Genomic DNA, 13,060 nt, shown 5'->3' on the forward strand with positions numbered 1-13,060 from the left:
ATGCTACAGACTTGGCTGCTCTTGAAGCTGAATCACAGGCAAGAAGGAGTTTGGTTTAGCTCAAGAGAATCACTTGTCTTATTTGAGACATAAAGCTAAATCAACCTGGATCTTACAAGGGGACCAGAACACTGCTATTTTTCATCAAGCTCTGAAGAAAAGACAGATTCAAAATAGAATTTATTTTATAAAAGACAATAATGGTGTCTGGATTGATAGTCCTCAGGAGATTCCTAATGCCTTTTTGAACTTTTATAAGATTTTACTAGGAACTGCAGCTAACAATAGATCTCATGTAAATGCAGCAATTGTTAGGAAGGGTCAGATTCTATCTCAAGATATGAGTGAGAGTTTGTCTCTTCCTTTTAATGTAGAAGAGGTCAAGAAAGCTTTGTTTGATATAGATGGGAATAAGGCTCCTAGACCTGATGGTTTTGGCGGCTCTTTTTTCAAGGATTCCTAGAGCATAGTTAAGGATGAATTGTGTGAAGTAGTTTAAGATTTCTTTCAAACTCACAAAATGTTGAGAGAAACCAATAATACTTCAATTACTCTAGTGCCTAAGGTAAGAGCAAATGCCCTACTACTGTTGCTGATTTTAGACCAATTTTCTGCTGTAATGTGGTGTATAAGTGCATTGCAGAGGTTTTATGTGAGAGATTGAGGATTGTCTTGCCTCATGTCATTGCTAAAAACCAAAGTGCTTTTGTTCACAACAGATTTATCATTCATAATATGATGGTCTGTCAGGATTTGGTGAGACACTACAATAGATCTAATGCAGCTCCTGGGTGTTTAATTACGCTAGATCTTAAAAAAGCGTATAATACTGTTGAGTGGGAGTTCATAGATGAAATGATGACTACTCTGAACTTTCTAAGGAAATTTATTGAGTTAGTCATGATTTGTGTGAGAACACCTAAGTTTTCCCTCATGATTAATGGCTCTCTTCATGGTTTCTTTGCTTTAAAAAGGGGGTTGAGGCAGGGTGACCCACTCTTTCCTCTCCTTTTTGTGTTATGCGTTAAATACCTCTCTAGGATACTAAAGGTGGTGAGTAGACCCAAAGAGTTTGATTTTCACCCTAGATGTAGAGCTGTGAGTTTGACCCATCTTTGTTTTGCTGATGATCTGATTCTTTGCTGCAAGGGTGAAGTGAGGTCCATTAGAAGACTTATGAAGGGTTTTGAGGCTTTCTCTAGGGCTACTAGTCTGAAGAAACTGTGCAGGAAGTTCTTGGCCTTACTGGTTTTGTCAGAGGAAGGACGCCTTTATGTATCTAGGATTGCCTATCTGCTCTAAGAGAATATGTACTGCAGAATGTGAACACCTAGTGGAGAGAATGTGCACCAGAATCAGAATATGGAGTAATAAGAATCTATCTTTTGCCGCAAGACTCACCCTAGTAAATTCTGTGCTCATGAGCATTCAAGTCTATTGGGCTCAGATAATGATTCTATTTAAAGTTGTGCTGGAAAGAATTAATACAATTTGCAGAGATTTCTTATGGTATGGGAAAGCTTGCAATAAGCCGGGGAGATTAGCTTGGCAAAAAGTTTGCTGTAAAAAGAAATTTGGTGGGTTGGCATTAGAAATGCTGAAATCTGGAATGTGGCTGCCCTAGGGGAGCATGTTTGGGCTTTAGCTCAAATTAGGAAAACATATGGGTGAAGTGGGTGAATGCAGTTTACCTAAAGGGACAGAATTGGATGAACTACCATCCAAAAGCTAACTGTAGTTGGTACTGGAAACAGATATATGCTATGAAGGAGAATTTGAAGAGTGTAATGAGTCCTGCTCTGATTGGGCAGGGATATTATTAAATTGGTAAGCAGTATGATCTTCAGATGGATGATCAGCATCGATGGAGATGGGATAAGCTCATTTGGGAGAGGAAAGGCATGCCTAAGCATCAATTTATTCTTTGGTTGGCCATTTAGAGAAGACTGAAGATTAGAGACAGACTGCATTCTCAAGTACAGGACAAGTCCTGTCTTTTGTGTGGAGAGACTGTGGAGAATCATAGGCACTTATGCTTTGAGTGTAGGTTCATCAAGACTCTATGGGATGAAATAAGGCAATGGATTGGTAATAGGCAGAATAAGGAGCAGCTTCCAGAGAAGTGTCCTGTACACTTGTGTTCTGGCAGTTGATTATCATACATGGAGGGCAATAAATGCATCTCTATGGGACAAAAAAGTTCTTTGGGTTCCTAGAGTAGCAAAGTGTAAAATCTGAGAGAAAGTGTAGGTTACAAGGGGTGGGCATAGTGAAGAATACTGTACAGCAGAATTCTTGGATAAATAGCTTGTAATAAGGGTGTATTTGTACTTTTATAGTCGTTTGTTTAGGCTTCCTGCCTATGTAGTTTCTTCTTAGGGAGATAGGTTGTATAACCTTTTTTAATGAGTAATAAAATTCATCTGCTTACTAATAAAAAAAAATGTTACTTTGCCTAGCTTTTACTTTTGTGAATAAAGAATAAATAAGGAGATAGTATTTGTTGGTAATGTTTCCACTCGATTATATTATTTGACATATGGATAATATGACTTTTAAATCAATATTGATTGAAATGGATACTACCTGATTTTCTGAGAATTAACTTATTTTATGTGATTGCATGCTTTTTTGTTTTGAATTAATAAGATAGTAGAGTAATAGTAGTAGTAGCAGTAGCAGCAGCAGCAATGGTAACAGGTAATGTTTAAAGCATAATAATCATATACAACTATTTAATGATACATTATAAGCAATTAAAACTGAATTGACTATCTACATTGAGAAAGCGATAAACTTAAATAGAATTAGATAAGAAGAAGAATTTTGTTTTCAATAAATAATTAGATAGGAGGACACTAAATTGGCAAGAATGATTCCTGGACTGATTTAAAGTGACTTGAGAAAAGATTTTGTGGAGGGTTTTAGGCTTAAAATGTTATGCTTTAGGGCTTGATCTATGTACTTTTATTTTCGTGTGCCAAATTGAACGATCGAAGAGGATTATTTAAAGGCAAGGGACCAAAAAATTGAAGTTTTGTTGGGTCATTGATTCTAAGATGGTGCATGGTACCAGTAAGACATGTTCCCTGGTCACTAACACTACACTCTTGCTGCTAGTGTTGTACGTTACATTTGTTATAGGGTATGTATGTGCTAGTTTTTCAGCATGACCTTGCAATAGCTTCACATTTGAATTTTATGTGTGCATTATTTAAGTGTGCTGCGTTGGGTTTAACCATAACACGTTGAAATTTATGTCACTTCAAGTTTGTGATGCGTAGCTTAAGGCTCCGTCATTGTAGGGTTTTTAGTTGGATTTTATGTCATTGGACAAGAATAGGAGTGTGTTGGGCTTAGTAAGGCTATTTTAGTTGCTTAAAATCAAATTTGGATCAGATTTGAGTTTATTGTAGGTTAGGTTAATTTAAATTTGGTGATTTAGAAGGTATGTTAACTAATTTTTAATTTGTTTTTAGATTTTATCCAAAATTGATCAAGTCGTACTTTCCAATTATTATATATTTTTGGGTTGACACAGGTTGGTGTCTATAGTTACTAGTGGTAGGCACTGTATCACATATGTTTTTTTAATTGATGGGTAATCTATTTGGTCATTTTTACGCCTTGTCTCAATGAAATTAAAGATATAGGCTTATGCACCAATGCTTTCAAAACCAAAAATGTTAAAATAGGTCTAATAGAAGGATATAATTTATTACAACCTTTCAAGATATAAGTTATTAATTCCATAATTAGGTGATTTATGTCATTTCACTCCATGATCTCCCCACTTACATATACATTATAGCTCCACACATCTTCTCCTTCAAAACCACAATTTACTCCAATTATACTGTTATACACAACTTAGTTAGGCTAGCCAAGCCTAGTGGTTGTTAGTAGAAGTAAATTTACAAAAAATGCCAACTCTCAAATTAAAGAGACTAAAGTTTTACAAAAACATTAAAAGCTTGACAATATCACACTAATTAACAAATATTTATAATCAAGAATTCTTATTGGAGATGGCAAAAACTCTGAATTTAAGTTCACAAGTTTGAGTCCCACCATCAATATTTGCACGTAAATATATAAGAGAAAAATATGAGAGCATGAAAAATTATACCTGCGTAAAGTACTGCTTCTGTTCCCAAAAACTTCACACGTTTGACTTTTTTCACTATTCATGTATTAGCTTTGATAATCGTTTTTTTGTAACATATAAAAGACAAATTTTATCATGATATAATTTGTTAAATAGGTATTAGTGTTGTAGACACTCGATTATGTCTCCCCAAAAACAAAACCTAGTGATAAGTACCTTTCGCGTCTTTGATTAACGAGTTCGATAAAGAGTTGAACAGTCATGTGAAGTTTCCTTAAGCCAAGAACATCTTTCTAAACCCACCCAAAATATTTTAGCTCAAATCATTCATTTCGTGTCCTTAAAATAATCCATTTTGTATCTAAATTACAAAAATGTCCAAACCTGATTATTTTGGTCCATGTTCTCAGTACAATTATTGTTTAGTTGGATGGGGCTCGAAAAGAGCTTTCCATTGATATATTTATAAGCCCGAATCCGACTTAAAACGATTAAGTTATGGCCAAAATACTAAACCGAGCCTAAACCGAGCCTTACCTAATCCTTAATCATGCCATAACTTAATCGTTTAGGACCTAGTGACATGCTAGGAGTTGCTATTAATTTGTTTAGTATCATGCCTTGGATCTTACTACTAACGATATGTTGATGATTATTGTGACATTAATCATATGTTGCTCGATTACTTATGATTTATTGTTATTGTTTGATCACGCCCTTTTTGCAGGTTTAAAGGAAATTTGTATTGAAATCACACCTAATAAGATAACTAATAATTTGATTTAGGCTTAATATGATATTAATTCAAGTGATCACCAATATTGGATTTAATTGTGCATTAATAATCAACCAACATATATAAAACAGGTTTAGGATTAATTTGATGTTTGGATGTTTATCAAAAGCGCGCATGAATATTAATAAGAATTAAGCAGAGGCCTATTTTAGGGCAGGGCTAGCTTTTCTTAGCCTAAATTCGTACCATTATCCTCGAACATCCAGTCATGGTTCCGAGCTACTATAGAGTTAGCAATCTCTGTGATTGTGAATGGGGTGTAACCTTTACAATCGTGAACGATTTACAAGTTTCTAAAACTTGTTGGCAACCCTTTTTCTCTAGCTTCTTTTCCTTGGAGTGCCGCCATGCTTAAAAACATAACCCACATGTAGGGCGAAGGAGTTAGAAAAATTCCCTACAGTTTTTGGCGTCTCCACTGGGGAGGATTTCTAAATTAATTCCTAATTTGTTTAGCAATTAGTTAAAATGAGTGGATGAGACTTGAAAGATTCTTGATATTCATGTGCGTAATTTTGATTAATATTATGGCATAAGCAAAAAAAGGTATGCATTGGAAAGACCATCTGTCATGTGTCAAAACATAGGAAATACAAGAAGGAAAGACCTGAATTTTCACAACCAAAATCAGAAGGACGCTGCGAAAAATCAGAAAAAAATATTAAAAACTGAATCTGCTGCAGAGCGTTAGAATTGTCGCCTGGCGACAGTGACCAACGCCGAACGACAGCCCTGTCGTTTCACGACAAGGTTGTGTTGGGTTCTGCGATGTCCGACACCGTGTGGAAACAAAACCCACAAGGATCGCAAGCATAATTAGTACAACTAAACAAATTTAACATATAATTATTAAAAAAAACAAACACATAAAGAGGGAGAGAGAGAAACTAAGGAAAATACTACCTTACCCTTGTAGCATGCTTCTCACGAACACGAACACGGACCTTGGAAAGCTTGAGACCCGTAAGTGTAAATCCTCCTTCTTTGCACACTCACGCGCTCAAACGAGTCCTTACCTCGTAGCTTAGAGGAGGCTAGACCAAAAGAAACTAGAGTATTACAAACTTAAAGGCTTCCTTACGTTTTAGGGAGATACCTTATTGAGTTCAACTCAAGTGAATAATCCCAACTCCTAAGGTTGGTATTTATTGGCAAAGGCATCCAAATACCTCAATCATCTTTCCATGTGGGAGAAGTGATAAAGTGAGAAAAATAAATAATTAATTTAATTCCAAATTAAATTAAATACACAAATCAATTAGCAGAAAACAAGTGGCAAGAGGAGAAGGAGGGTAGGTGAGGACCAGAAGAGGAGGACCACACCTCCCTTGGTCCCCAAGGTAAACACACCTCACACAACCGGCACCAACCAGCTCGCGCTCGGCCTTGGGCACCAAGGTTGCATCACCGAAAACAAGGTCCCTTGGCTAGGCCTACCAATGACACATGGCTGGCTGGCTGCACACGCAGGCTTTGCATGGCTATGCAGGCTACTGCGCGTGGCCTTGCAATGCTGCGGACTAGCTAGCACTAGCAACAGCTAACGAGGCCCAGTGCGCTAGCATGTGCCTGGCCTTGCTATTACTGTTAGCATGCTGGCTTGGCTAGAAAGTACTAGCCAACACCCACATAGGGCTGTTGTGCTCGCGGCCTAACTAGCGCTTAAGCTAGCAGCCTTTGGCAGCCTAGCCCTCGCATGGCTAGGCCAATGCGAGGCTACGGCTAAGTGTTGACTTATTGTTTGACTAATTTCTTGTCTCGTCAATTGCTTTTATTGTCTCAACGTTTGACGCTCGGCTTTGACACTCTAAGCTCGGAATGCGACGTCTGAGTTCCTAAATTCTCTATCAACTTATTTAATCCTTCAAATTAATTTGTCGCCTTTATTCGGTTACACGATTGGGTGTGACCCGAATGATTCAGTTAAGAGCAAGCTGTAATATTAATTATACATTATTATTGCTGATCGGAAGCGACCTCTAGCTAGGCATTCTGATCACTGGACTTCACTGAATAATTAGCTTTCCTAATTAATTCCGAACCCTCTATCTGAATAATACATTTGTTCAAAGGACACATTCCTTTTAATCTCCCACTTGTCCTTCCAGACTAGTGTGTTGTAAGTGTTTAAATGAGGGACGATTACCGCCTTTGCTGATGTTAGAGTCGGACGACCGATGATAACATTGTAGCCCGTAAGCTCCTTAACAACTAGGAAGCGGACAACCATGTCCCTTCCTTCCCCTCTTGGCCCAAATTGGACGGGCAAATCAATTCGTCCTACCAGGAGGATAATACTTCCCCTAAACCCAACCAACGACTGGGAGACATCCTTGAGGGCATCTTCTGGGAACTTTAAGTTCTTCAGACAAGCCAAAATGATGATATCGAACGAGCTACCCGTATCTATCAGCACCCGGCCGACTTTAAGTTGGTGACTTTGAGGATGAACACCTTTGGTCCGCTTCGCAGACCGTCACTTCTAGAAAGGACTCGGGCTTCACCCCTTCGGTGTGTATCACATTCTCAAATTTCCAAGCATCTTGCTTGATTCCTTTCATGGTTGGGCCACCTGCAGCAAAGCCGCCTGATATAATAACCACAATCCCTCATCATCCTTTTCTTTGTTTTTCTTCTTCTCGGTTGTTGTCTGTCTAAGAATATGTGAACTTGGACTTCAGAACGAATGAGTTGAGCATGCCCTTCTTGGCCAGCTTATCAAGCAATCTCTTCAGATTGTTGCAGTCATTCGTGTCATGCCCCACATCTTTGTGGTAATGACAGTACTTGTTCTTGTTTCTGTACTGAGCCGACCTTATCAAAGGCTGAGGCTTTTAAAACTCGAACTTGTCTTTAATTTCCTTTTTGAAGCATTGCTAGTAAAGTTGGTCTACAACATATATACCTGATCCAGAAGCAACAGTGCCATTCTTCTTATCTTCCTTGAACTTGAGGCAATTTGATTTCCAATGTCCCATCTTCTTGTAGTAGAAGCATTCAAAGTCGAATTGAGAAGATGCTACCTTCTTTTACTTGTCGCCCTTGGTAGCTTTTGGCTTAGACAGAAAGGTCTTCTTACCCTTCCTCTTATAGCCCTTCTTCTTGCCCGATCGCTTAATCATTTAATGCTGATGAAGTTTGAGCATTCAGACAGAAAGATAGGTTCTAGTCAAGGAAACCAAAAAATGGCTAAGGAATGTAATCAACTGGCTGTGAAGCCAACATCACGCGAACAAGGGAAAGTGTCTGAGAAAAATTCCAAAGAAGGGTCTCTCCAAACATACCAGGTCGGCTAGAAGCGTAAGTCGATCAAGAAAGAGCAAGCATAGGAGCTAATGACCGTCGATCGGTCAGAAGAGCTAAGACTGCAGCTGACCGATGATCATAAAGACATAGTGCTTGATCCAGACCATCCTGATCAGACGGTCAAAGTAGGCATTATGGCTATAGGTTTGCTTGGAGATGACTTAGTAAATGAAACACCCCAATAATTTTCTCTTAAAAACCTGTAAATACCTTTATCAATTTGCAAGAGAATTACCGACGTGCTACCGCCACGTGCTCAAACGTTAAGGCTAGTTCATAATTTAGCAGCGGATAAACTAACTCAAATTTAGTCTTACAAGTTTCAAAACCAGAAATCAAAATCAAATTTAGTCTTACAAGTTGGAACCATTAAGGCCCTTATTCAAACCCAATTAAAAGTAGTAAATAAATCAACCAGTAATTAAATCCAAACTTATGAAATGTAATAAACTGTGGAAATATCCAACACTCCACTCAAAATCCCATCACCTTGATGCAAGTTCTAATTATGTATAAACCTGTGATTAATCTGCTCCCCAATATTACAAGTGTAAAAATTGGATCATTACAGGGTCATTGAAGGGCGAAGGCCATGACCAAGAAAAGACACACAAAAGCACGCAGTCAGCAACGCTGAGTACATACAAGCTATGAAATATAACAATGAATCCCTAACATATTACTAAAATCAATCAGCACACACAATTTAATTATTGACTCTAACACATGCCTCAACTATTAAAATTACTAAGACTTAACTAATTGCTAACAATAATTCATTTCATTTCATTCATTGGTTGGATTAAGCAATAGACCAGATTGTCCCTCTATGCTCCTTTTCGGAACATTAATAAAAGAAAACCCTATGCCTCCTTTCAGAAACATTAATAAACATCCAATGGCAGACGAACGTGACTCCGTGGCCATAGCTAGTATGAGATCTCATCTAACTCCTTGTAGTTTAGAAAAACATTTGTAAACAAGAGACTCGTAGATCAGACGACCTCTAGAAAGTACACGGTAATACCCTGTGTACCCCAACCCTTGTTTGTCATTACTCTAAATGTGCACAAATCCAGAGTTTTATTGCTCATCCATCTTGCACTTTACGTGATTTACAAGTTTAAACTTGGTGATGACTCAAATGCAAAACAATATAACCAATCATACATCCATCATTCAAACAATTCAAATTTCCAATTCAATTCTTGATTTATTAGTGACAAACAATATTTAGTATTGAATCCTTTAACTACCTTGGTGTATAAACACCTTAAGTACATAGGACGCTTCAATCCTCAACCTTGTCTTATAAGACTTTAAATCTCCCTTTACTTATTCCATTTCATTAATCATGAACGAGTAATACAATAATTCATTCCACATATTCACATACCTTTGCCTCTAAGCTCATCTTGCATGTTAATGCATAAATAATACTTACAAGATAAATTAATACGCATTTCTCATACATGAAACTAAACCAATCATCACATTATTCACCAATCAAACTTACTACCATACAATTCCAACCAATCCACAACTTTCCTAACATGATTCTAAGGTCTTCCAAGTCCTTAAACATGCTTCTAAAGTCAAGGTTTTCGTATCCTTGTACGTACCTTGAGTAAACGAGTTGGTTGGCCACTCTAGAAACTAGAAATCGTCTTTCTACAAAGTCCTCTCCTAAACCAAACAATAATAATCCAATCAATACCCAAGCAATTAAATTTACAGCAATACTAACTTACTTTAAAACCCCTTAAACCATTGAAGTAATTCTTTTAAATTACACACAAATATAGTCAAAGTTAATAATTCAATAGTTCAACTATAAGTCTATATGTTAAAACATGAAAATATAGCTTATAACATAAAATTCCAGTAACTTTAAAGTAAGGATTATAATCTGGAAATTTAATTTAAGAATATAAAACAACCTCATAAACATCTCTACTTGAAATAATCATTATATAGTAGGTTAGTATGTTAAAAACCTAAAAATACATCATAAAACCATGATTTAAAACCTTTTAAACCAATATTAAAAATATGAAAATTTAATTTAATAGTAGAATGTATGAGTACAACAATCTAAACTTGAAATATATAATTAGAATTCAACTAATTTCATAAAAACTCAATTAAACCTTCAAAATTCAATTCAATAACACTTTAAAACCTTCCCTTTTGCTAGAATTAAAAGCTTATATATTATTCTTAAATTTCCTAAACATTAAAATACATACTTATTCAAAAAATTATAGCAAGTTTAGAGCTTTATAAAAATCTGAAAATTTATTTTAAACATTAAACCTTCTTTAAAATAAAAAAAACTGCCTGAAACCATATTTAGAGGCTGAATTTGGCCACGAGAGGGTGGTGCTTACTACTAAAGTAGTGAGGTTTGATTAAAACGTCATTTACACACGAAAAACACTATTTTTTTTGTAAAAATAAGACGAGTTAGAATCTAAACATAATTAAAACGTGATTAAAAATAAATTAAAAATGGAGATCATTAGTTGATTACGGAAAACTGAAAATTTGTTTTTATGCTTAATTAATCATTAGAAATTCAATAGGAACAAAAGCCCCAAATTAATTGATCATTACAACCCTAAAATCCCAATTTAATTAAATTAAAACCCTAGGTTTAAAATTACAAAATCTAAAAATTAAAACAACAATTATAATTTGAAATTATTAGTTCAAAACATCAAAAACATGATTTTGATACTAAATAAACTAATTTCAAGCAATAAAAACCAAAACCCAAAAATCAATTACATAAGCTTTATGAAAATAATAAGAAATAAAGGAGGAAGAAAATAAGACTAACCTTTTTGTGTGGGGGAAATGTGGGGATTCATAGGATATTTATAGGAGAGAATTGTAAGGTAGGATTGGGCCTCATGAAAATAATGAGCCAATTAAATTAACAAATGAGTTAGGCTTTGTTTTTATAATAATGGATTGCAGGATATAGGTTCATAAACTAATTTAGTGTAAAATAATTTTTGACCCAAATTAATAATTTGAAAAGTAAATTTTGGAAAAATACAAATAAATATTATAAATAAAATAAAATTTCATTTATAAAATATTTAAAAATACGAGGGATTACAGTAAAATTGTTGAAAGAGTTCAGAGATGTGTTTTCTTTTGAAGTTCATGAAAAGCCGGGCATCAGTCCAGACCTGGTCGTACATAAGTTAGCCGTGAATCTGGCTATTAAGCCTATCCGACAGAAAAAGAGGAATCATGGAGAATAGAGGAATCGGGCAGCAGCAGCAGAAGTTAAAAAGCTACTGGACGCAGGTTTCATTCGGCAATGTTACTACTCTGATTGGGTAGCTAATGTGGTTCTTGTGAAAAAGCCGAATGGACTTGGAGAATGTACGTAGATTACACCGATCTCAATAAGGCATGCCCTAAGGATAGCTTTCCCTTGCCTAAAATCGACCGACTGTTTGATTCAACGGTCGGGCATGCCCTGATGAGTATTATGGACGCATACTCCAGATTCCACCAGATCCCTTTGTGGGAAGAAGATCAAGAAAAAATAGCATTTGTGACCGAGCAGGGGCTATAATGCTACAAAGTTATGCCATTCGGCCTGAACAATGCCCCTGCCACATTTTAGAGACTTGTGAATACGGTCTTTAGAGATCAGATCGGCTGGAACATGGAAGCGTATATTGATGATATGATTGTTAAGTCAAAAAGGTCGGCCGACCATTCGATGGACCTCTGAGTGACATTCACCAAACTCAGGAGACATAAGATGAAGTTAAATACAAAGAAGTGTTTCTTTTCCTTTTTACTTTTATTTTTCTCATAATTTTCTTTTTACTTACTTTCTTACTTTTTTTTATTTGAAGACACTTACTTTCTTCTTTTTTTTTTTTTTTTTTTTTTTTACTTACTTTCTTACATTCTTTATTCCTTTTTTTCTTTATTATTTATTTCCTTTTCTTTATTCTCATTTTCTTTTATTTTTATTTTTATTTTCTTTTTTAGCTTAGTATAAATACCCATTTTTGGATCTAAACAATGAGAGAACTCTCTTAATTAATTTTAGCTCTCTCTCTCTTTCTCTCTCTCTCTCTCTCTCTCTCTCTCTCTCTCTCTCTCTCTCTCTCTCTTAGTTTTAGTGTTTTAGGGAGGATTAACCTCCATAGCTAGGGTTTTAAAGAGAGAAAGTGAGAGATTTTCAATGGTAGGATTTGGAGCTTGAAGATTCAACTTGTGACAATTGTTTTGGAGATCTCCTAATTATATAAATGAGCATTTCTTACATTCTCTTCTCTATCTTTATTGCTTTATTTTGATTCTGCTTTGCTAATTACTTGTTAATCATGCTTTTACTTGTTAATTTGTTGATTAGCTTGTTGATTGCCATGATTGGTGAGTAGTTTCTTTCGCTAAGGATGTGGGGAATGTATGAATGAAGCTTGAGCATGTTTTAGCTATAGGATTTGGTTTAATCATGATTGAAGTCTTTGTATGTTTGATATTCTTCAATTTGCTTGCAAAATGCATGTTGTTTGTGAATTGATGCTTTATGATGCGATGGTGGACCTAGCTAGATTCATTGTTGTCGATTGTGCTTGATTGTACTTTCTAGTATATGGTTCTAATTCGATAGCATAGATGCTGTGTTAGGAGAAACCTTTTGACCCCGATAGGTGGTCGGATTGGACCTTAATTCGGCACTTAAATATACTTAGTTTGTGATCATTCCAATTCTATACCTATGCATGTTTGAGTGAAGCTTATACCTACCCATCCTTTTAGCATTTTAGTTTTTGTCTTAGTCTAATATAGCCTTGTAGTTTTAGTTGTCA

At 35.7% G+C, this 13,060-nt stretch overlaps 1 protein-coding gene across 1 annotated transcript; it reads left to right on the forward strand.

Moving 5' to 3' along the window:
• On the forward strand, positions 1-1,302 carry LOC110686527. Its single transcript, XM_021863147.1, has 3 exons — positions 1-38; positions 220-431; positions 644-1,302. Exons 1-3 carry the CDS (start codon positions 1-3, stop codon positions 1,300-1,302), a joined length of 909 nt encoding a protein of 302 aa, XP_021718839.1.
• Positions 1,303-13,060: the final 11,758 nt, after the last annotated feature.

Source organism: Chenopodium quinoa, unplaced genomic scaffold, assembly GCF_001683475.1.
Source record: "Chenopodium quinoa cultivar QQ74 unplaced genomic scaffold, ASM168347v1, whole genome shotgun sequence".
Classification (NCBI taxonomy): domain Eukaryota; kingdom Viridiplantae; phylum Streptophyta; class Magnoliopsida; order Caryophyllales; family Amaranthaceae; genus Chenopodium; species Chenopodium quinoa.